The sequence below is a fragment of the Pelmatolapia mariae genome, linkage group LG4 (genome assembly GCF_036321145.2).
Source record: "Pelmatolapia mariae isolate MD_Pm_ZW linkage group LG4, Pm_UMD_F_2, whole genome shotgun sequence".
Taxonomy (NCBI): domain Eukaryota; kingdom Metazoa; phylum Chordata; class Actinopteri; order Cichliformes; family Cichlidae; genus Pelmatolapia; species Pelmatolapia mariae.
Genome location: NC_086230.1, coordinates 19,448,484 through 19,473,801, shown reverse-complemented (window position 1 = coordinate 19,473,801; position 25,318 = coordinate 19,448,484). Strand labels below are relative to the sequence as shown.

The 25,318-nt window shown below is 40.6% G+C and overlaps 1 protein-coding gene across 4 annotated transcripts; it reads left to right on the top strand.

The window, feature by feature from the left end:
• The first annotated feature begins 277 nt into the window (after window positions 1–277).
• On the top strand, window positions 278–25,267 carry arhgap17b (Rho GTPase activating protein 17b). Of its 4 annotated transcripts, none has more exons than XM_063471743.1 (21): window positions 278–635; window positions 5,389–5,428; window positions 12,870–12,974; window positions 13,737–13,813; window positions 14,043–14,154; window positions 14,443–14,519; window positions 14,638–14,740; window positions 14,971–15,039; window positions 15,188–15,269; window positions 15,986–16,113; window positions 16,685–16,796; window positions 16,882–16,963; window positions 17,082–17,162; window positions 18,571–18,684; window positions 18,808–18,899; window positions 19,925–20,060; window positions 20,910–21,188; window positions 21,810–21,934; window positions 22,011–22,418; window positions 23,430–23,481; window positions 24,013–24,113. In XM_063471743.1, exons 1-20 carry the CDS (start codon window positions 583–585, stop codon window positions 23,435–23,437), a joined length of 2,283 nt encoding a protein of 760 aa, XP_063327813.1. In that variant the 5' UTR covers window positions 278–582; the 3' UTR covers window positions 23,438–23,481; window positions 24,013–24,113. The 4 variants fall into 4 exon arrangements, with proteins under 4 accessions (XP_063327813.1, XP_063327814.1, XP_063327812.1 ...); XM_063471744.1 differs by having other exon boundaries at window positions 23,430–23,475; window positions 24,013–24,108; XM_063471742.1 differs by lacking the exon at window positions 23,430–23,481 and having other exon boundaries at window positions 24,013–25,267.
• The last annotated feature ends 51 nt before the right edge of the window (window positions 25,268–25,318 follow it).

Sequence of the window (25,318 nt, the reverse complement as noted above, 5' to 3'; positions counted from 1 at the left end):
CTTTTTTAAAAAAATTATTTTGGCACCACACTACCATACATACTACTGCGGTTATGAGTTTTTGTCACGTTTCTCTGATTTGTCATTACTTGACAATCACCCCCGATTTAAAACTCCTATATTTATTCTGAAGAATTCATCCCCACGTTAAAGCATGTGACTTTGCAATGACCAAAGTCATTTTTTTTCATGTTAAGGTATCACATGTCACCACGGGGCCCATGCGGCTTACAGTGCGGGAAGTAAAAGCACTTCCTCCTTCCTATCACAGCTGTAGTAGAAACCAGCCAGTCTAACAGGAGCGCTGACATTCTTGGCAATGGGGATCCTGAAGGTCGTCCGCCGCTGTTTCTGCTCACTTCCCTGCGCGTCTTAACGGCAACGGCCGATGTCACCGGGTTCAACCAGGAAAACTGTTCAGTTTTTGTGACTAAAAGCGGTCGGAAGTCAGGTCTTTGTAGCACAATGGCTGCGACGTAGCGCAACTTTTTTTTTTCTTTTTTTTGGTGGATGATCGACAGCGTTCGTTGGTGCCGCAAACTTTTTACGGACTTGTAGGAAGAAGCTCACGAGACTTGCAACATGAAGAAGCAGTTTAATCGTATGAAGCAACTTGCCAACCAGACTGTTGGAAGGTAGGCTACATGACATTGTTGCAACGTGATGTCATACATTATTGTGTTAGGCCAGCGCTTCTAATTTATGTCTCCCAGTTGTCATCTGGCTGGTTTTTATTGTGGGCGGTGTCGGAGGGGCTGACCACGATTTTGTGTGATTAAAAAAATCTGGAGAATTTCTAAAGGTTTAGATTGCAGTGAAATTGTGTCAGAAGCACACAAAGCTTGTCCAGATGCCACAATAATGGGGTTTTTGTTTGTTTGTTTGTTTTAAACAATACAAGACGTTTGAAAACTAGATTTTCCAGATTTGGTTTAAAAGTATGTGGCTGTAACTGTGGGAAAACATCTGAATTTAGTAGCATTAATTAAGTGGATTCAATGGATAAATGGCTACAACAGATTTAAAAAAAGAAATCCTTATTAATAACCTTATAATCAAATATTCTTTTAGATTGTATAATCTATTGAACATAAAACCAATTTTAGATGAGAACAAACGGCTCTCATCTAATCTGCTGTAACAGTTCATGTACTATCACAGCTATTGCCTTTAATAAATTAATGGCTCAAATGTAGGCTAATGGAGGCAATGAAGGTATGATGTCTTTCTTTAAATAGAGAAGCCCTGCTTAGGATGCATGTGATACTATCAAAACATACAAACCGCATACAATAAAACAACAGTGGCAAATATTAATAAAGAGGCATCACTGTAAGGGATGGAGAGACTTAAATATATGATAGCAATATTTGTATTTATCTATTTATTTGCTCTCTATATTGCACTCTTTTAGTGTACTTGAAGAAGGCCTCAATTCTGAATTCACTTTTGTCATCAACACCTATTTAATTAAGTCTGTCAACAGTCCCCCTTGCCCTTCTGTGGACCCAAGAATGACCCCGCCTTTTACTGTACTATGTACTCACGTGTGCAGTGGTATATGTTCAGTTACAGGGTAGGATGTGCTCACACGCATGTTACCTGATGGGTGTTGATAGGGCAAACTACGTATACCATCCTTCTTCCTGCGTCTCCATTTATTGCTGTATTAATTAACCAGACTGCTGTCTATTAGTTTCCAAGTGATACCCTGCAGGCGCTGGCCTTGGATTCCTTGCATACATGACTCCACATGTTGTTGTGTAAGAGCAGTAAAACTCAACTGAGCAGGCAGAATGACAGCTTGCATACTGAAAGACAAAATAGTTTGCTTGCACACACCCACTCTGGATTACTGCTGGGCGAGTTTAACATGCAAGAATTCCTCGGGTGCCATTTATACCACAGCTTAAGTAAGAGTGGGTGGGAGCTAGAAAATAAACAAAAAAATAAAAAATCACAGCAAGCACTCAAGTTAAATTAAAGTTAAATGTTTACCCCCCAGTCTTTATGCTACACATGATCACACATCATAATCCATCAAGTGAAGTTATAAAGGTCTAGATTAGATCTCTGTCACGAGCTCGGGGGCTAAAAAAAAAAAGGTTTTCCTGCTAATAAATGCTCCAAATACAATTTGACAGAATTGAAATTAAGCTGGCTGTGAACATCTAGTTCATAAACCAGTAAATCTGTGTCCACCCCCGTGAGAGTTTGTGATGATTTGTGGTTTTCTGTTTGGCCCAGGAAAGGTTGGACACACACACACACACCGGTTTTTAGTTTTTGTGGAGTAAGCATTTATGTAGCTGTTGACAGCAGAGGCATGGCGGGGTTCAGGCCGCCATGCAGCCACAAAGTCGTTTTTTATAAAAGAGGAAGCCAAATTTCATTTGCATGTGATTAATAAGAGGAAGCGATTCAATTTAGATGTAGTTGCATTGCGGTGGAAGATGGCAGGGTAACAGTGTTTTTATAGGACATGCTTACACAGTGTCCTTTACCAAAACTGAGTCAGTGAAACATGATATGATCGATCTCTGCGAGCAGCTTTTAAGATTTTGTGTTTGTTTTGGTCAGTTTTCCTACAGGTGCATGTTTTATAGTTACAGTTGTCCTTCAGCTTTCTGTGAATTTTTTTTTTTTTTTTCCCAAGGTCCGACTCTAGCTGTCTGTTTTTTAAGAACAATAGCTTCTGGCTAGAGCCAAGCTGCACTCCATTCCAGTTCAATCGATTCTAATTCCGTGTTGATAGGAATCTAAAGATTGCTCATGCAGCTTTTTCCTTCAGAGACAAGCCTGTAAAGCCTAATGTTTAATGGCGTCATATGGATCCATGTGGAGGTATTCTAGCTGCATTACTAACCATGTTAATAAATGGCTTGTTTTCAGTTTCTGTTTGCTTAATACATTGGAGTCACTGACTTGTATCCATTTGTCTATATTCTATTTTAAATCAGTTTCTTCTTTGTTTGGGTAAAACCATTTTGTAGCTAGGACATCTGATGCTGACTATGTGGAATAAATTGGCAAGAAAAATGCACACATTTGCGTAAATATCTTTGTGAAGACACTGACTGACCCTCACGCTAATTGTAACATAAATATAACATTAAAACCAGTTCTTCACCCTCAAGCAGGACCAAAAGGTCCCCGCTTTTCCAAAATGTCCTAACTGCATTGGTTTTAAATCTCAGACCGGTCCTCATTAGGATGCTTTGACAAGTACACATACAGGTGTGTCCCATCATCCAGACCCTAAAGATATTTAATTAAATGGAAAATGGAGTGGCATATATGAGGTACTTTTTCTGGTCTTACTGAGCACATTCACTCACACATCTTCATTCTAGAGACACTGCTTTGCAAGACGGTCCTGGGCATTACCATAGACTAATCTTCCCACACAAGCACAGGAAGAACGTGCAAACTTCTCACAAGAAGGGCCTAATCGGGTTTGAACTCAGGACTCTTCTGCTGTGAGCCACTGTAATGCATCACATTTTTATCTTCCACAGACTCTCGCACTAATATCTGCTCAGGGGGGGAATTTGGGTATGTATCTCGAAAGACTTTTCAGCAAGCTAACTGAACCCGTAATCTTCTAATCAGTGGACAACTGGCTCTACCCCCTGAGACATAGTTGCATCACTATCAAATAATTCCTTGAAACCAGAACATTTTTATATTTTGAAAACTTTAATCAAAACTTCTTTTTTTAAAAAAACAAAAGAAAAACGTTACTTAAATGATCAAAATACTTCCTGATAATTTTTTAAGATGATCAACTATATATTTAACATTATTTATGAAGAACCAAAACTAAGTGTGTTCATTACAGAGAAGTTAGACTATATAGACTGCATATGGAGTACTGAGCAGCATAATTAGCAGCTCAGAGTAAAAGTTGTCTTCAGAATCATTCAAAAAATTACTTATTCATTTTATGCTTTGCAAAGTTTTACCAGTGTGAATTGGTCTTATTTGTGATCTGAGCTCGAGACAGCAGACAGCCACCACAAGCAGTTTCGCTAAACAGTGAGAGTATTTCAGGCATGAGTGAGGTAAGCCTGTACTGCATTTTGAGAGTGTAATGTGAAGATCTTATTTTTGTGTCCCACATCAGTATTGGGTAATAATTCTTGCATGTGAGCGGATTATTTTATCCCCTGCAAGGTGTAAATCTACTGTGTGTTTCTTGGCTGGTGCTGTTAGAGGGTGGGGACAGGCCTTCAGAGATTTGTGCATAAATACACAACATCTGTGTATGTGTTGATGGATTTATTGACGGGGAACCAATCACTCCTTTGACAATCTCAGCAGCTGAGCGAGATGTAAATCAAATGGCTAAAGAACAGTTGCTGATGTTTAAAGGGTTTGGCTTTTTGTCAGCATTTCCTAGAAATTTGGGAGAGCTGTTGTGCCATAATATTTTCCACAGACTCTACTACAGTTCAGCATGTATTTGGTGTGTTTCAGAAATCAACAGGCCACCTGGCAACTTCCTCCTCACTTCATAGAAAAAGGCACACCTTTACGTGTTGCCATAACAAACACGGTGCAGATGACACCTCAGGAAGTGTGTGTTTTGGATCGGGAGGGGATCAGCATTACATTTATGCATCGATGTTCAACATGGTTTTACAAATCCAGTTCAGTTTTAATTTGTATAGTGCTAATTTACAAAAACAATCCAGTCAAGGTGGTTTTATAGTGCAACGTAAAGACCCTACAATCGCACAACCTTCTATGAACAAACTCTTGGTGACAGTGGGAAGGAAGAACTCTTTTAACTAGAAGAAACCTCCAGCAGAACCAGGCTCGGGGAGGACCTGCCATCCACTGCCTGGGGGTACCAATAGTAGCAAATAAGTATATCATTATAACAACTGATTGTAGATTTCAGCTTATTCTGTTCACTTACTGCAGGCATACAGCACAGAGTGCAAACTGCAGACTGGTTGTGCTGGAGATTGTGCTCAACTTTGGTGGTCTGTAGAGTCCCAGAGTTTATTTAGCAATAGAGAGCTGTACACAAAAAGCAATAAATGCACTATACATAAATAAGTACAAGTGCATATAATGTCAGCATCACTAGTCTCATATTTCACCAAAACCACCAGGAGAAAAAGGAGAGGAAAAACCCAAGCACAGCTAATAACAGGCCAGTCAGGTTAACATGCCTGCAATGACACTGCGTGAAGGAGGTACACCAGTTTTTACTACAGTGAAGCCTGAGGAAAAAATGAAGGCAATGCCGGATAGTCGTAAAATGCAATAATAACTCTCTTGTGCAAGCTTTTTGTGTCTCACCTGTATTGCTGTAGGACACGGGTGTGTTCTGTATGTCCTCAGTCTTTGACCACTGGCCTTTGTTTCTCTTCACAGGGCTGAAAAAACTGAGGTTCTGAGCGATGACCTCCTGCAGGTAAATCTTCTCTTATTTAAAGGGACTTTACGTCCAATAGTTTTTATTATCTTTAAAAAATTCCATTTGGCAGTCTAATGAGGGGTGGGCAGGTGATAAGCATTTATCCTCAAATGTGAACAATGCTGTTTTTAATGGTGATAACTGGGTAGAAGAAGAATAAATACAAAGTCTAAATGTCATAGAAAGTTTTCTCACATCTGTGGTTTAAGAGACCTATATACTGGTGCAGCTGCATATTTCAGAAAACTCAAGTTTATGCACATGTACAAAAACACCCTCAGGATGTGACATAACTAAATGCTTTTTTTTAGTCCATGATCTCTGAGTTAAATGGCTACCAAGCAGAGTTATAATAGTTTTGTATTTTCTTATTAGTTTTTTTTCTAGTTTTAGTTTTCATCAGTTTGAAAATGTTTAGTTTTACTTTCATTTTTATTGGTTTCAGTGTTAGTTTTTGTGTTTTTAATTGGGCACATGTCAGAAGCAAGATTTAGTAAAATAAGTACAGGTATTACAATAAAAGTGCATAACATTTTGAAAGCACTTGATCCATAATGTGCTATAGTACTGTAAACATCCAGAGTCTAAATAAACATGTTTTCACATCTAGTTTAAATTTTTAGTTTAGTTATATGTAACTATAATAACCTTGTTGCCAAGCCTCATAAAATTTGTCATTAGCATACCTGAAAGTCAATGTAACCTTCTTTATTTAGAAAAAATGTAACAGTGCTTAAATGCGGTGAATTTGTCTGCATGATGTTTCATAGGCAACATTAACTCAACCACTCATTACTCCGAAGCTATGCAGAAAATCATCTCAACACACAAAGCGTCAAACCTTGAAACAAATGGGCTACAGCAGCAAACCACACTTGTGTGCCGCTCCCCCTATGAGCTAACTGAAACTGAGGCTATATCCATCCTGCCTTGTATTAACAGTTCAGGCTCCTGGTGATGGCGTAATGGTGTGGGGGATATTTTCTTGGCATGCTTTGAGTCCCTACCTGAGTAATGTCCATATGCGTATCACCATAGCGTATCCATGTCCTGTCGGCTGCTTCCAGCAGGATAACACGCTGTGTCACATAGCTTAAATCATCTAGTTTCCTATACATGACAATGAATTACCTATGCAGTCACCAGATCTCAATTCAATAAAGCACCTTTGGGATGTGGTGAAACAGGAGATTCGCATCATTGATTTACATGTGACAAAACTGTGTGATGCGATCATGTAAATATGGAACAAAATCTCTCAGAAATGTTTCCAGCCCCTAGTTAAACATATACCATGAAGAATGAAGGCCATTCTGAAGGCAGTTTCTTAATATGACTTCACATTTAATTTTCCTCAAATCTGTTAGTCCAGTAAACTCCAGGGCCTCACTGGACTTTATTGTTGAACTCCTGTAATAGTTCAGGTTTTGCCCACAGCACACAATAAAATATGTTTACACTGTGACTGGGTATCTGCCACCTATGAAAGATGTCCTGTTCACTGCCTAACCATAGCTTATTTAAACTGTCTGCATGTAAAACCGGCTTGTTTAGATATAATTTTCTGGTAGAGTAAAATACGGAAGTTATCAGAAGACTTACAAGTTCCTCTCAAAAGTTCTGTTAAAGCAATCATGCCTTTGCGCCTTGTTGATGCCAAATCTGTCTGCAGTCTGGGAGTATAACTGCTGCCGTTAAAACTTTACTGGCCAGTCTTTCATTCAGCATTGCCTAGCCAGCTCAAGGGTTTGGCACAGCAGAAGCGCCTTATGGTTTTCCACTCAAGGCAAGCTCTGGCGATTCTCTGTTATCTTGAAATTATACTTGATGTGCACTGTAGCGCTGTGTGGTGGAGGGGGATGGGGAAGCTCTGGCTAGTGAAACTGTGAGATCACTGTTGGGAAAATGGTGTGAATAAATATGACAAACTGAGAGGAATAATTCATGTTCAGGGAAGAAAGCAACTTTTGTGGAAGAAGGTAAAGATGAAGGCTTGATGGGGGAAAGACTGACCAACCCCCATTCTGTCATGGAAGTCATAGTTCTATGATAGTTAGCAGCTGACCGCTGAACCCCATTCACACGAAGTAGCGCATAAGACGCATTTCTGATTGATCATCGACCTGCGACCTAGGGTGCCCTGTGCACTCATAGAACTCACTTATGATGGAAGATGGTGTTTTTGTTATGGATAAACCATGATTGGCAAAGACATCAAATAACAGAGCACCCCTCCCATCATGCCCCTCCAGTTGTCACCGTCTTTGCCCATGTGAGCATGAAAATCTCCCAGCAGCTCAAATGAGTCCCCTGTGGGGTATCCCCCGGGACTCCCAGTGCATAAGTGCAAATGACAGTCATGACACATTCCCCAAATGAAAGGCAAAGGAAAGCAACCTTCTCATGTCCTGGGGAAAAACCAGTTAGTCTTAAAATGCATAAAAACACTTGTTTTGTTATGTTTAAGACAGACAAGCCACTTTGTCCCAAAAGCAGAGAGCACAACCCTGACCCAACCCTTCCCACCCCATTCCTTACTTGTCTTTGGTACTGAATGACAGGAGCTTTCTGCTGCGTTAGGCATTCCTTAAGCTCTGGCTCTCAGTAAGGAATGTAATTGGCAAACGACGAGCATAGTGGAAAACTCATGTCAGAATCTGTTATTTTTTGCAAATAACGAAGACCTCGTATAGTCTGTTTTCAGATTTGCTGCCTGTTTAGTCATCTCCATACAATGTGTAGCTGCTGCACTACTGATTCACATAGCAGTGAATCAGTATCACCATTGTAATTTAATCACACTGCCTGGAAAAGGTTTTTTTCCCTCTTTCCAAACATGAACAGAGAGAGAATAATTTTTCCTTTCCCCCTCCCCACACTCTTCCACAATTGCCTTCCCTGAGAAGTTCAAATTGAAATTTGACTCTATATGACTTCTAGTCTTTTCCATTTTTCCATAGTCGTTTGCATTGGCTAAGGCATTCATCTTGTTTGGACACGTCCTGCTTCAGTGGGGGAGTTGAGGCGGCTGTCAGACTGGATTGTATCTCTGCTGCCTAATCTCACACTGTGAGTGAGCACAGTGAGCAAGGCTAGAGCTGGGCCCATGCCTAAGTACTCAAATTGATATGAGGGCATGATGGACTGATAACTGATAACGTGTAACAAGCAAGTGGCTACCAGTGAAACGGCTGGTGAGGAAAAACAAAACTCAGGAGTCTCTGTAGAGAGTTCTCCAGCCGGTTGTCTTATCTTGGGATAAAAAAACTAAATTTTAAACAACTCCTTTACTATTTCATCACAAGCTAAATGCTGGAGGAAAACTGTCTTACCACTTTGTCATATTTCCAGTCTAACGTAAACAAAACCAGTTACTTACAGACACATTTAAAGGACAGACATGTTTTTCTCACATAACTTGTGAGAAAAATGCAAAAACATGACACTTTGTTTTGTTTTTGCATTAAAGTCTCAATTCCGCTCAGTCATCAGCTAGTCGAATAGTAAACCGGCCTGCCAACAAGGTCAGCCACAGCGTCACCTGCCAGCCGGCAGTTAACCAGTCATTCAGTCCAATCCAGAAAACATGACTGCATCCTGTGTGACTCACTAAATGTTCCATGTTTTTTGTTATGGAAGGTCAGAGGTTGTCGGCTCTCTCTATTCAGATTTCATTGCTGTTTAAGGGGGAAAAGTTGGCAAGTAGACTGTAGGACTGTAAACCTTTGAACAGCTAACTGTAGAGTGGAAGGGCTCATTTCTGTTCTGTTAATTGTCTGTGTGTGGGCTTGTTTCTGCCTATGATCAGGGAGTGTTCCTATCTTTTTTTTTTTTCCAACTCTTATACTTGGAATCTCTCTGTTTCCTTAATGGTGGCTCTTCCTGATGATCCTACAAGTTTCAGCCCTGAGACAAACTTATTAGATTTTGTTATCACACCATTTATTATTTTAATACGGTTCCAGCCCGCACATAGCTTGTCTCTGCTGTATTACCACTATAAAGAATTAAAGATATGCACATCTCATTTATTTATAAAAAATACTTCAGAGGGTTGTATAAAAACACTTTGTCCCCCTTTGCAATTCCAATAATTCCAACTTTAGCACTTTATGACTTAGGCATGCTACTGAAACCTCCGTTTAATTTCAGTATACTGTGTAAGTCAATTTGCAACCCACCACCATCATGTCTGAATTAATAAATCCCATATCTGCTGTCCTTGATGCCTATTCTGTGCTGTAGGGAATCTTAGCAACTTCCTGTCATATTCTCTCTCAGTTCTGATCAAGCAAAAGAAAAGTTTGTGGGGTTTTTGTGAAAAAACACTTTGCAGTTTATGACAAAGTATTTTATAGACAAGCTTGTAGAATATCTTGAAGTCTGTCCCAAGTTTATTTTGGTGTGCTCTCACAAAAAAGAAGTAAATAAATAGAACCAAATGCTCTAATAACACTAGTACTGTGACTATCCAGTCTATTCAGTCCACAATACCGCCCACTTTGCAGTCACTCAGGTCTTTTTCTTCCTTTCTGGCCGAAAGTGTTGGAAGTCTGGATGCAATTGAACTGAAATCAGATGAATAGTGAGTGAATCAATTGGATCCAGGCAAGGAAGCCAAGTCCAGCTGTGGTTTGGCATGCTGCAACAGCTGCAGGAAAGGAGGAGCAGAGTAAAGGGAGGGTGGAGTAAAGCTGTACGAGTGTATGGGAGAGACTCAAACAGGGCAAGGAGATCAGTGAATTTGGGAGGATGAAAACGAAGGAAGAAGATGGGATCAGACAGCAAATGAGCAGCTCTCAGATCTAGCGCTGCAGCTAAATGTTTATACTGAAACAGGAAGAGGAAGTGGATACTTATGGCAGGCAGCTAGTTGGGTGAAATATCAGCATGTATCAAACTCTGGAGAGGAAAGATTTCAAGCCATCTAAGTTTATGATTTCATAAGTCTTTTAACTTTCATTCAAAACTGCTCAGTTTGTTTGTTTTTAAATTATGGCAGACACATTATCTGCTAAAAGACACTGAAGTTATGTTTTTACAGTTTGACCATGTTGGCAAGCTTCAGCAGATTATAATTTTTTGTTCACTTTACATAACTGCTGATCATTTACAGAGTAAATTCTCTCTATAATTGCCATCTTTAGCAGACTTTTCAAACCCACATCTGGAAGAGTCAGGAACTTAAAAACTCAGCAGAGCACAGTAATTCTCACAACATCATTAAAGGTACCTGAAGCTCTGCACTGGTGGTGCATTTGAGGGCAGTCTGACAGTAGAGAGTTATTGGGTCAGTTATCTATACCAAGTGATGTAAAATTCTCCTTTTATGTTTGTTAATTTCAATAATCACTAATAATAATAATTGTAATAGTAACAGTAATAATAAAATTGTATCCACTGCAAGTTTCTAAGCAGATTTTCCAGAAAATGTATTGAATGCAAATGTGTATTCGTCTGTGGGAGTTTTACATCCTACAAAGAACATTCTGAAGACACTCAGACCTCTACACGGGGGATACCAAGGCGTTCCCAAGCCAACCGAGAGATGTAATCTCTCCGCTGTGTCCTGGTTCTTCCCAGTGGGACATGCCTGTAACACCTCACCCAGGAGACATCCTGGTCAGATGCCTGAACCACCTTAGCTGGCTCCTTTTCTACTCTGAGCTTCTCACCTCATCTATAAAGCTTTATTTAGACTTCTGTGGGAAATTTACATCCTAACTTGCGTAGTAACAAAAAACTCCTTTTATCCCCACACAGCAACATTCCACGCAACCCAAGTGTTTTGTGGAGTGTGTCGAGCCGATGCGTAGTCACAGTTCTCGGGATGGGCACATCAGGTTACTTAGAAGGTTGTGGCGTAGGGCTAAAATGGGGTTCTGGTTGTGGTGTAAGTTTCGACATAGATCTGGTGCAGAAATATAATTCACAAGTTGGGGTGAGCCCGGCCACCCTTCAGTGGAAACTCATTTCCGCCACTTGTATCCACAATCAAGTAAGATTCTTGGTCATTTCCCAGAGTATGTGATAATAGGTGAAGGTGTGAACATTGATCGACCAATAAATCAGCTTGGACTCTCTCTTCACCACAACAGACAGGTACGGCGTCTGTATCACTGCAACTGAACAAGTCTTAACAAGGCCCCAAGATAAATAAACTCCTCCACTTGGAGCGATCACTCTATCTTTTGCCAGCTAAGAACCAACAGACTTGGAGGCGCTAATTTGCATCACATCTGGTTCACACTCGATCACAGGCCGCCCCATTTTTAGACTCGAGGTCATCGCTCAATGACGCTGACAAGACCAAAACCAAATACTAATAGAAAAAAGGCACAAGAAAATATACAACATAAGAAAATCTAGCGTATCATATTTGGGTTTTGCCACGCCCAAATACAACTTCAAAAGTGTATTTTTGTAAGGTCTTCACCAAGTGACCTGACAGCCTCGATACCCACAAACCACAGTCTCCATCAGTCCATCGATATAAAGTGTCTGGCTACAGAGGAACTCTCATCCTGATTTCTGGGACATGATTGTTTTTTCTTGGTGACTCAGTTACCGAAGGCCACAGTCCCACCCTGGTGCTGGAAAAATGAAGCAATAAAATACAAGATTACTGTCAACTCAAAGTGTAAATATGTGTTGGTAATCCTGCTGTGTTCTTTGTAGTTGCAGATCACTGTTGTCTTCATTTTCAGCGTTTTTATCCAAATGTTGCACATGCTATCATATTTGGTGATTATGTTTTTCTTGGCTCACTTGTGTCCTGTGCACTCAGGGCCACCGTAGAGAAAATTAGTCAAATCAGTTGGGAGCAGACAGCAAATGAGGGCAGAATGTGGAATTGTTGTTGCTGGCTTCAAGCCTCTTAAAATTAAACAGTTTTGTCAAGCTACAAAACATATATATATATGCTATAGGGGGTCATGGAAATGTGAGTGAAAGAGAAACAAAGACATCGAAAACCACTGGGAAAGTGTGCTTGATGCCTTGCATTACCAGTAGCTCAGGCCTGCAGTTAGACTGATGCATCTGCTTTCTTTGATAGCATCTCTCGCTTCCTGTTGTCAGTAAAGACTTGCTCTTGACTCTGATTCCTTCCATCTGGCTGTCAGAGCTGCACGCCGTGTAACAGAATTGGACAAACAACCTACAACTGCCGTCATATTTCAAAACCACTAGCAGGGTGGAAAATATGCGAGATGAATGTGTGCATGTGCAGCATCTGTATTTTGATTTGTAGCCCTCACCTGTGTTGTTTTTGCTGAACAGGAAGGTTAAACGGTCCATTACACTTATTTCCTTCATCCTTGTTTAAATCAGTTAGCTGAACTCTTCCACGGTAGACCTGTTTTGCTTGTTCTAATTTGATAACGCTGCATTTTATCTTTTTTTTTCTTCTTCTTTTTTTTTTTGTGTGTGCCCACAGATCGAGAGGCGGCTGGAGCTGGTTCGTTTGGTGTCTCACAACACGCACAAGAGGCTGGTGTCCTGTCTGCAAGGTCAGCTGGGCACAGACACAGAGAAGAGACATGTAAGAGGCGCCTTTTCTTTTTTTCTCTGTCAGATTTATTCCATCATTTAGCTTTTTCATTTTCACTTTTTCATCCCATCATGTTAGCAACATGCCACACTTTGGACATGGCTTCATTTACAAGAGCATAATTAGGATGAATCACTGTGACAGCAATTCTGAACTAGGGCCCTGCTATCATGTGTTTTTCTTATGTAACACATAGATATGACAGAAACTCTCCTTCCAGCTTCACTATCACCGTTCAGCAGACCCAGCCCAGAGGCCAATAAAACTGACGCAACTCTGAAGGAATCCCTGTTACGTTGTCGTACTTTGATTACTTTTCTAAATTAAGTCATCTTGATGGTACATTGTTTGGCACTCCTGCAGGCAAAGTGAAATTAACAGATAAGCCAAAGTGGTTAAGAGAAGCAAAAAAATGATTTTAGCCCTCCATTCCTGGATCAGGTGTCCTTAAACTGTTGGGTAGAGCCACAGCAGGCAGGGTATAGATAATGAAGGGGGGGAAAAAATGAGCTGAAGCTAAGCTGAATTAGGGGGGGGGGGGTTGTCTACATGTTTCCTTGATGCTGTAATACCTGCCATTATATCCCCCTTTTCGCAAATTCATATTTAAGTTAAATACATGACGTATTTGGTATTTTGGTGTTTGTGCAACTAATTTGAGTCGGATCCAAATCAAAAAAGAAAACATGTCAATGAAGTGAACATTATTAAGTAGACTGAGCTGCTTTCTTTCTTCTTTTTTTTCTCTTGTAGAAAAAGCTGCCCTTGACCGGGCTGTCCCAGACCATGCAGGAGGGCGGCAGTCAGCTTGGAGAAGAGAGTTTGATTGGGTGAGTTTCCATCGTAAGACCAGTTTCAGCATCGTTTAAGTTGAAAATATCACCTTTAAATGGGCAAAATTGGTGAACAAGTAAGTGTTTATCAAGATCAGTGTAAAAGTATTTAAATAAAAATGGGATGTGGGATCTAGCTGAAGCTCTTTACATATGTTTTACTCGCTGTGAGGAAAAGTAGTGATAACTGGGATATTTGCATATATGTCTCTGTGCACGTGAACAGCAAGATGATGGATGTGTGTGGCGAAGCCGAGGGCAAGTTGGCTTCTGAACTGCTGCAGCATGAAATGCAGATGGAGAAAGACATTCTGGATCCTCTCAACCAGCTGGCAGAGGTAAAAGCTCATGCATACAACCATTGATTGGCTTCTTCTTTTTAATCCCTTTAAAATCATGCTCTATATTTTAAAAACAAAGTCCCAGCAGCTGAGACATCAAGCTGAACTTTGTGTTTGTGCCAAATTCAACAATGCCTTTAGCATTGTTTTGGGTTCATTGCTATTCTGTATCTTTAAAATTGAGACAAGGTTCTCACAGGAAAATTGCTCAAAAGTGCTCATTATACCTTTTGCAGTGCATGTGTAGTCATGTCGTTCTCATGGTTCCTCTTGTTTCTCTCACAGGTAGAGATTCCCAACATACTGAAACAGAGAAAGCAGCTTGCTAAGCTGGTTCTCGATTATGACTCTGCTAAAACACGGTACATTTCCACACAGCCTGATAACAATTTTTTTTTATTAATAGTCTTTGTATGGCTCAATCTTTCAAATGTTTCCACTAACATGGCTGCGTTACTTAAATAATCCCTTGTTCTGCAGGTGGGTACAGGCAACCAAGTCCACCAATCAAGCCATGGCAGCTAAAGTTGACTCGCTCAAAGACGAGATGGATGAGGCACTCAATAAAGTAGAAATATGCAAGGTAGATTTCATGTCGACTCTTTCCCATGAGGCTTGCTGCATAAGGTTAGGATCATATTTGATGAACTGGCTGAACAAAGAAGGCTTTATAAGGGGGAATAAATCAGGACACTGATGCTATGCACATTTTTGGACCGAGTAATTAAAGGTCATAGCTTTGTCATATCCATGTCTTCGTGAACAGGTTCTCATTGTTTACCATACACGTCATTCTTTTGTCATTTCATACAGGACCAGCTCTCTGCAGACTTGTACAACTTTGCTTCTAAAGAGGGAGACTATGCACGCTATTATGTGATGGTGAGTGCACCTCAGTTTACTGTTAATGGAAATGCAAATATGGAACGTTCCACTGTAACACAGTTACTAGGCGATGTGTGATAAAAAAGTACTATGCTCACATTAGATTTGGTGTATGTGATTTTGTGTGTTTGTTTCTGTATAACAGTTATTAGAGACCCAAGCAGAGTACCACAGGAGGTCTCTGCAAGCTCTGGAAGCAGTTATACCCACCATCCAGACACAGCAAGGTGAACAATAAGACACAAAACATATTATTAAACATGTAAATAACATAAAAACTTAAACTTTGCTTCTTCTTTTTGTTGCTGATCTGCTGGTTTAGGGTTAGAGAAATAAAGAGTGGCTTGTCATCCTGCTTAACAGTTCTCACAAAGTGCTTCACATTATAATTGTTTATTTTTTGGTCCCTTAGCAGGGTGTGCTGTTATAAATTTTGCAGGTTTTCTGTCTTATTGGCTGGTATATATCACAGACTGATATGTGTGTATATTGGCCCCAAACTGTTTAATTTGTTTATGACAAGAAGCTTTTATCTCATTTGCAAAGTGCACTGCTTATTGCAACATACTGAAACGACTCACTAAAATTACATCGTCACATTAGGGTTTTTTGTTTTTTGTTTTTTTTCGTAAGTGTGTTTATATGAATCTTAGAATCAGCTTTCTGATGTAATCTGATTATTGATTTATTGTTTGTTTGGCCCAGATTTATCCGGATGAAAGCCAGGATAACCAGATTTCCAGTTGGCTTTTTACATGTTTTCATGCACATGACAAAAGAGCAATTGTGCAAAGACTTCATTTAAAAGTCTAAATAAAGAATGTGGTATTGCTGTTGTCAGCTGTAGAACTATATAAAAATTGTTGAAAACCATGAAATAAACTGTAGACAGTTAGTGAAACGAGTGCCAACGCAGAACATTGACGATGCTTGTCTCACCTAGACTCCTGGATGGAGAAGCCGGCATTTGGCACGGCGCTGGAGGAGCATCTGAAAAGGACCAACCGTGAGATCGCTCTGCCGATTGAGGCCTGCGTCATGATGCTGCTTGAGACCGGCATGAAGGAGGAGGTACGGATGGAGAGATGGAAGAAGAAAATTGAAGACTTTGCTAAAGTAGGGCAAAGTTGAGGGTTAATTGACCAGAATTTGGATTAAATTTGTACCCATAAACCTCCTGTGTGTTTGAACTGGAAGGAGATGTGGGTCATGTGGACTGCGTTTTAAAAATGATGGCATGTAAAGTCTGGAAACATCTGTAGCCAACCTGAGGTTAGCCAGTCTTTGTCCTGTGGGAATAAAACCTCTGTGTGTGCACACACAGGCATCTGTTACCCATTAGTATGATCGCTGTTGCACTCTTGAAATGTAACAGTATCACTAGACTCCCCATGAAGTACGATTCAAGACATTTCTAAATGGAAACAAACCTCTTCTTGCTGTGCATCCGTCTGGTGCTCATCCTGAAAGAGTCACATCTCTGTTGGTAGCAAAAGCATTTCTCTTTACTTTTGCAGACATTCAGTACTAGATTGTATTACTTCTTCTTTTGTGTTACCAACCCAGACTCACTTCTTTAATTTTAGGACAGAAACAGCCTCCTGTAACCAGGCACTCCTGTGACCCCTTATTTTCTTTCCAGGGTCTATTTAGAATTGCTGCTGGAGCTTCAAAATTGAAAAAGTTGAAAGCAGCGCTGGACTGCTCCACCTCACAGCTCGAGGGCTTCTACTCTGATCCCCATGCCGTGGCTGGTACTACTTCTACAAATAAACAGAAAGTAAAAACATCAGCTCCAGGTCTTTGTCTCATGGCTTATATTTTGTTTTTGATACACAGGAGCTCTGAAGTCCTACCTCAGGGAACTTCCTGAACCTCTAATGACATTTAGCCTTTACGATGAGTGGATACAGGCCTCCAAGTAAGACACTGCACACAAAGACATGACTCTTGTGATGTCCTGTAAAACACTTGTACAGCACTAATACACTTTAGATTCATGTGAAGTATGTTTGCAGTAAATGTTGTTAATGTTTCAGTATCTTAGACTCTGACAAAAGACTTCAGGCCTTGTGGGTGACATGTGACCGTTTGCCAAAGGCCCACAAAGCCAACTTCAGGTACTCCTATATTATTTGATTTTATTACTATATTTAACATAACACTGTTTTTTTTTCTAATTTAACCTTTTTTGTACATGTTTATTCATATGAGGAATTGACCAGATTTTGAGCCATCCCTCATTTCTTTATATATTGCCAGAAAAATGGAAAATTGGGGCTGTAATTTATTAAAACATTAGCAAACATACATGGAAATACTATATATAAGGTGATAACAGTTTGCTTGAAAGTCAAAATAAAGATATCATCTTTATTCTTGAACACAGACTGAACTCTCTGAGATTAGCTTTTTTTGCCATTAAGTAGTCTTCAGGAATACTTCTTGAAGGACATTCAAAGCTCTTCTTTTGATGTTGGCTGCCTTTTGTTCTGTTCTGTCAACATGATCTCTGTGTTGAGGTCCAGGCTCTGGAGAGATCAGTCCATAGTTACACTGTGTTTTTTCTATCCAGGTGTGGTTTTACTGCATTGGCAGCAGGTTTGAGATGATTGTTATGCTGAAAAATGAAGCCGTTGGCATTTGGGCGCTTTTCAGATGGTATTGCATCTTGGATCAAATCTGACAGTGCTTTTTTGTATTCATAATTCAATTTTGGCAAGATCTCAAACACCACAGGCTAAAATGTGGGGCCCCAAACCACAACAGATTTTGCAGTGGATTTTTAAGTCAATTTCTTGTATAATTTGGCATACCTCCACATATTCCTCCAGACCATTTCTGATGAGACTTTAATGGACAGTAGGTGAATCAAATGAATGGGCCAGATGCATTGCGTAGATGCTGCATCAGGTCTAAAAACTCTGCTGGATTTTTTTTCAAGTAAATAGCTCTTTGAGAACCACCTTTTTGGTTAAACAATGGGAATAAATTGCCTTTGCAAAAGGCTGCTGGTAACAAATTGGCTCTACAGTTACAGCTACAGTTAAAAATGGCTTCTTAGGTGCAAACACAAAAGTGGTTGTTTCTGTGAGTTAAGTACCTTCTTTTTTTTCCCCTTTTTTCCCTTTTTTCTATGTCAGACTGGTTCAGGAGTCAGAGTTAAGTGGTTTAATAAACTTAATAAAAAATGAGTAGAAAAAATCGCAACATTAATTTAAAAAATGACAAGAACATCTGGCTGCTTGAAAGCAAAATACATAGAAATGAGGGTTGGCTCAAGACTTTTGCACAGCACTGTAGCTGAAAAATAGGTGCATATTTCACCACTGTACCAGATGTTACTTTGATGCTCTAGTAAACCAGTTTACTGGTTAAACCTCTCAGGCCACATTCACAGCAAGGCCATAACTTTCTCAAGGAGTCAGAAGCCCACCAGGTTGGGGAAAGTGTATGATTAAAGGTGGGAAAAATATTTTGGAGATATTTTTGTTTGTTTTTTTAAGGCAGTTTGTGTCTCCGTTGCAGGTATCTGGTGAAGTTCTTGGCTAAACTGGCTCAGGACAGTGATGTTAATAAAATGACTCCCAGCAACATCGCAATAGTCCTGGGGCCTAACCTGCTGTGGTCAAAGACAGAAGGGTGAGAATGTCGTGCCTGTTCCCCTCACTTTTATGTCATTATTCTAAAATGCAAAGCGCGTTGTTCTCTTAGGCTGACTGACCTTCCTCCTATTCTTATCTCCGTCTCTGTGCTCGTACTCAGGACGCTGGCAGAGATGGCAGCAGCTACATCTGTGCATGTACTTGCCATCATTGAGCCTATTATCCAACACGCTGACTGGTTCTTCCCTGAAGGTGAAACACTGTTGTTGTATTTGCAATAATTCTCCTTCTCTCTGTCTTTAAAAGGTTACATGGAACAGTTTATTTGTGCATGCTGTTTGGCGTGCTTATTCTCGATGATATAATCTGCCTGAACTTTTGCAGTGTGCGGTAATGCGTCCGTTGAATGCTGCTGCGAAAGATAATATTTGCATAGATTTCCATTGTTGATTTGTGGAGTTTGCCAGCACTTAGTTTTTATGTAACAACGTTAACACTCAGGCTCATCCTCTGTGGGTTGACAGTGGGTACTTTGAAAAATGTTGAAGCTCATTAAATTGATGAATAGTAGCTGAAACGGTTTCACTCCACGTTAGCCAGCGAGGCTAAGAGTCTGTAGCCATGCTCGTGGCTCTGTAGGATGTGGCTGAAGCTCAGAGCACATTGTTAACCAAATTCTAAAATTAGCATGCTCGTGCTGATTTTGCAAGGATAATTTTACCCAGTTCACTGTCAAAGCTCAGCTTTAAGTTGTTATGATGATGAAATCCCCAACTATACAGCAGGAAAAAAGAAATTCAGTTGTGGTTTCTATAATGAATTTACTCCTCTGTAACAGCTGAGCAGAGGGTGCATTTTTAAAATAACTTTACTGAGCCTTAAAGAAAAGGATGCAGAGTGTCTGTAGGTATCTGCTAGTCCTCATTTTTGCTAACTTGAGTGACTAATCTGGACCTTTTGACTCTAGTTTGGAGTATTTTTAATTAAATTATCTGGAGAAAAAAGGCCTTTATAATTATTGTGTGTTACTCTAGTTTCACTGACTGAAATTGTAGTATTCTGTTTGTGTGTTAGTTGGCACTTATTAGCTAGTATGTGTATAAGTTATACACCTGTACGGTCTCCTAGAGTCAGCTGATTATAGCACACTCTACCATCTCTTGAAAATATCATGGCTCCAAATGGCCAGTGAGTGATGTCACAGAGGCTTTGTGCATCTTTTGTATACAGTCTTCTTGCAAGCTGTAGATCATTTTTAATTTGCTTCTGTCCTCCAGAGGTGGACTTCAACGTGTCAGGCATGTTCTCCTTGCCCAGCCATCCACCCACCCCGGACCCCGAACCTAGCCTGGACAGGAAACGCCCCGGCAGCATGGGGCAGGACGGGGACAGTCACACCCCTCGTAAAGACAGGTACCTGTCTCGTCCCAACCTCAGCCTCAGCCTGCCCCTCACCCTGCCGTCCCGTCCCAAGACACTGAGCAGGCAGGAGTCGAGGGGCCCAGCGGTGTCGGCCCTTTATGTCGTGGCCAACGAGTCCATCACGGTCACTGAAACGCCCACTGAAGATCTGCCCAGTCCAGACTTCAAGGCTGTGCCGCAGTCTAATGTAGCTCCCACGAATCCAGTTACTAATAAGTGAAATAAGGGAAATGATGCTTTGTGTGATTTGTGCACTACATTTGTTGTGTTTTAAGTAATTCTTACCACAAGCTAATCAGTTATATTTTGCTGAGGTTCGTCCGTAACATGACCATAACATTTATGAAACACAAAGCCTTTTTAATAATGTTTGCGAATTTTGTCTCAAGTTTTATTTCTCTTGTGTTACTGTTGTGTACTTTTGTGTTATCTCCTTAATTTCCAATTAAAGCTTAGGTTGCACTGTAGGTTGCTGGTTTTATGTTTTGCGTGGGCTTGCATTTTTGTCATCTTTTTTTTTTTTCTCTATTTCACCTGTCGCCGCATTAATGTTGCAGTTCAAAGTTGTTCTATTTTAAAGGTCACTCATGTGGTTTTATGTCCTCTTTGGGTTCTTCTTTCTGAACAAGTTTCGTTCCACTCAGGAAGTGGCGTCTCTTTCTGTCTCGACATCGCAACATCTCTCACTGCTCTCGCTGGGTTCTTTCGAGGGGTTTTTGTTTGTTTGTTTTTGTTTGTTGTTTTTCTCTGTCTCTGGGTCTCTTGCTCCTTCACTCTTGTCTGATGGCCTGTGGTTTGCCCTCCTGAACACTCTCCCCTCTCCCCCCCCCCCCTCCCTAGCCCTGTTAACAAACAGCCGGAGCCCGCTCCTCGCAGAACCAGCGTCTTAAATAGAAAGCAGTCACCACTAACCTCACCCACCTTCCAACCCCCATTACCCCCTCTGGAAGCCGGGACTCCTACACAGCTCGAACCCCATCCTCCTCCTCCTCCTTCAGAGGCTGAGCAGCCTGGCTTGAGTGTTGCTGGCAGTGGTGGTGGTGGTGGTCTGGTTGGTGGGGTCCAGGTAGCCACAGTGCAACATCAGGTTGTAACCCAGCTCAGCACAGAGGAGAGCAGGTAAGGAGTGAGCTGAGGTAGCGCCGGTACTCCACTGCAGCCAATCATCCGATCCGGAGCTCGCCACCCTTTGTTTGCCATGTATTTGATTAATTTGATTTACTGGACGTCACAAAAAAAAATCATGAGAATAAAAATGTCTATAATGTCTGCAAGTATTAAATCTGCTTCATAAATTAATAATGTAAATAAATGAAAAACACTGTTATGCTTTGCACAACTTTCCCCCTGCCCTCTGCTTGTGATGATCAACAGAACTCTCGGTTTCTGTTTATAAAGAGAAGCTGTCTTTCCTTCCTGTCTGCTCGTCTGTCTGGTGGTTTAACAACTTTGAAGCTTTGAAGACTTTGTTTTTTATGCATGCGTCTCATTACTGAACACTTGTTCCATCCGCTGAATGGACTTCTTTCATGATTGTTGCATCCTGTGCTTTCTTCGTGTGTTTATCGATCCTTTTGAGTCATTCTTTCTGTAATAACCTAATCAAGTATAATTATTCTTTGAATGGAAAGGTGTGCAGTTGGTTTTATGCATGAGCACTGGTGCTGCACTTGATCCTTGAATGTTAAGGGCGTATGACACGGAAATGGATTAATAATTGGAACTGTGGTGTTTTCACAGCCCGGCCCGTGAGCACATGTCCACCCCGCCTCCGCAGAGGAATGGTTCCGCGGTCCATCTCGCTGTAGGAACCCCACACCCTCAGGGAAGCTCCAAAGGGCCTAGTCCACACATGGTCCGCAGAGGTGAGGAAATGTAAATCTGCTATTTTAGTGGTTTAATATAGCAAATGAGATCTAATAAGTATGTTTTCCTCTGAAGGCACCAAGAAGCAAGCCCCAGCCCCACCTAAACAGGCCAGCCCGTTCGCCTCTCAGCTCAGTAACACCCAAGCACCCGGTTCCCCGCAGCACCCACCCATCACGCCCCGTCGTGTCCACAGCAAAGATGCCCTAATCCAAGCTCCGAGCCATCCACCCCCACAGCCGCCTACACCCCACCAAGCACAGGGAGAGTCAGAGCACTCTCCCCCTAGCAGTCCCACCCCTCCTGACACTCCGCCTCACGATGGCCTGCACTCCAACCCGCTCTTCCACTCTGGATCTCTCCCTCGACCCTCGAGGCCAGCTCCAAAACCGAAACCCCGTCCCAGCATGCCACCGCCTCCGCAACCGACAGCAAATGACAGCGGCAATGGCATGTGCAACTCGGCCTCCAAGATTATAACAGGTAAACCAGTCTGGGTCTCAGTTTCTTTTTTTGTATAAAAAAATATACTATACTAAAAATATTTTATACTAAAATACAAATACAAAAGGTTTGCATCATCGACTTAAATGGTGCCAGCAATACAGCGTGGCAGAAATCAACTACTGCAACAAAAACATTGCTAAAATAAGTTGTATGTGTACGTACAAAGCTTTAACCTCTAAACAGAGAAATCATCGATTTGGCCACTTTTGCAGTGCAGTGGTTGCAAAGATGTGATTTTTTTTTTTTAATTAATTAAATTTATTTTTTGTTAACTTTAAAAACTCCACATAAGGGTCGTGCATTCAAAGAGCTACCAAGAAAAAATACAAGAGTACAGAAGAATATGTAAATTAAATATCAACAACAATCTTGTGCGGTACGGTGATAAATTTGGTGTGACCCCAGATAATAAACCACATAATAAATCATTAATCTGAAATGATCATGTAAATAACTGTTATACAGTTGTAAAATGGAGTTCAATGGGATCATGAATTATAATGGTGTGAAAGTGGGAAGTAAAACTACAGTGCAGTACAAATATTTAAATGTATATCTGCTAGACTGACCTCCGAGTAATGGTGAAGTATCATTTTTAACTTAACATCTGACCACTTCCACCATGGTTACACTCCACCTTTGAAAACAATATAGATAAAAGGTAATTGTTGTTTATTCAGACAAGTTTTTGAAGGAAGTTACCAGATCTACTGAAGAATAGATGTTTTCTTTGGTGGTTTTTTTTTTGTTGTTGTTTTGTTTAAATGATTTTCTTTGTGCAGACATTCCCATTATTGAACTCACTCACTTGCTGGCCGTCTGCTGATACTGTATTCACTTCTGTTATTGAGTGATTTCAGCTTCTTCTCGGAGCAGTGCTATATTTAGCTCAGTGGCTTTTGGTTTCACTGTCTCATTTTTGGCTCACACACTTACAAAAGAGCTGTGGTGATCTGATGCATGACGGCATATGTGTAAATATTGCAGATGTCTGAGCTGCGGGCCTGCCTGTAAGATGAGCTTTGTAAGGCAGGTAATGGTAAGGATCTGATTGGCTGATGCATTAACCTCGGTCTGTGTCTATTGCATGTGCATCTGTCTGGGGGAGAGAAAAGTGGCATGTGTGTGTACGCGCACATATACATGTATATGTAGGCTTGGTGCTTTTGTCCTAGGCTTTAATTATGCTTTGCAACAACACTAACATGCTTGCAGTTTTTTTTTTTTTTTTTTTTTTTTGTGGTTACTAACAGACCGTGTGTGCACGCGCGCGCGTGTGTGTGTGTGTGTGCGCGTGCGTGCGTGCATTCTCTTGAACAGATTTTTTTTTTTTTTTAATAATTTGCATTGCATTTAAAGATTAACACACCAAGGAAACTCTCATGACTGCCACACCAACTAAAAAGAGTTACTTAAGTAGTGCTGGTTAGAATAGATTTATTTATGAGAGCAATCCTTGGTGTCTTGCTGTGTGTGTGAGTGTGAGCTCCCTGGTCTAAAACTGTGTGTCTATATATGGTTTGGTTTATTGATTTGTTTGCTGATTGGTTCCCTTCAACATCCTCTCCAGAAGGAGGCCTGGTTCTAAAGGGGATTGGAAGAGCCATCATTCCTGAGGTGATTGAGGACGAAGGGGAAAGCTTTGCTGGTCAAGAGCCTGCCACCGCCACTACTACCACTAACACCCTCCCAGCCCTGAACCCAGACCCCAGCATCCAGACAGAGAGCACCGCTTTTTAAAGTCTGGGCTTGACTGTTTATGATCAAACATAAGACGGGGTAACTCAAAATGAAATCACTCCGGCTCTTCAAGTACAGCTCACATGATGTCAGAGTGTCGCTGGAAACGAATGGCTGCCTTTTCCTCTGCTATACTGACTCACATCACAAACCTCATCTTAAGTTAGTCGTTCAGACCACAAAGGCCCTGTCCAGCTATCACTTTCCACATTAGACTGCACATTAAACGGTTTGCTCCACATACTGCTTGGGTATTCTCTGATTGGACTGCAGGGCCTTGTGAGGAACAAGGCTAGCGGGGCTTTAACATAAAACCTCAGCAATATCGCAGCTGGCTTCAGAATGCTGGTAAAGTTAATCCTTTTTTTTATTTTTTAAATCTATTACTATTAAATCTTCAATTATGCAAATATTTCTTTAAAAAAAATGTGAATCTGGTTTTACCACATAAACCCTTTAATGGGCATTCCAAAAGCACAGCTGTAAGTTTTAAACAGCTGCTACTGATGAATATATGATGAAGCAAAAGAAAAATTTTTTCAGTGAGTAAATAAATTCCCTCACGTCCACAGCAATACTATGAAGGACCAAAGGAAACGACTGTTAGCCAAAGCAAACTGAGTTCAAATGTTGAGCCATTGTTATAGTTGCTAATGACCAAATATTTTAGTGTGAGTGCAATATAACAGTTTCTCTTCCACTGCTGTCCCATCCCAGCGTGCACACACTGCCATTTATTAGTTATTCAGGGCAGTTGTCAGTTTGAATTTTCTTTGAATTCCATGGACCTGATTCACAAAGCTGACAAAAATATAACTGATTTTTTTTTATCCTGCTAAATGTAACTGATCATTTTTCTATCACACTCAAAAACTATGACCAAACTCAAGCATGTGATTAAAATTTGTAGAATATTTTTTGGTTTTTTTTTTTTTTTTTTTACTATGGCTCATTAGCTTTGCCTTATTTTCAGTTTTTTTTTTCCTTTTTTTTTGGTTGTTTAAGCATTTTTATGGTGGTTCTTCTGCACAAAATGCACTGCGCAATGCGTTTTTGATCTAAATAAAGATTGTTCAACAGTTTTTTATCTTGAATTATTTTTTTTTATGTCAAAATATTATTGCTCATAAATGGTC

Coding starts and splice junctions, on each gene's coding strand:
- arhgap17b (XM_063471742.1), top strand. CDS start 583: ATGAAGAAGCAGTTTAATCGTATGAAGCAACTTGCCAACCAGACTGTT. Junction 16,114..16,684: donor AGACCGGCATGAAGGAGGAG/GTACGGATGGAG, acceptor TTTTCTTTCCAG/GGTCTATTTAGAATTGCTGC. Junction 21,935..22,010: donor TCCACACATGGTCCGCAGAG/GTGAGGAAATGT, acceptor TTTCCTCTGAAG/GCACCAAGAAGCAAGCCCCA.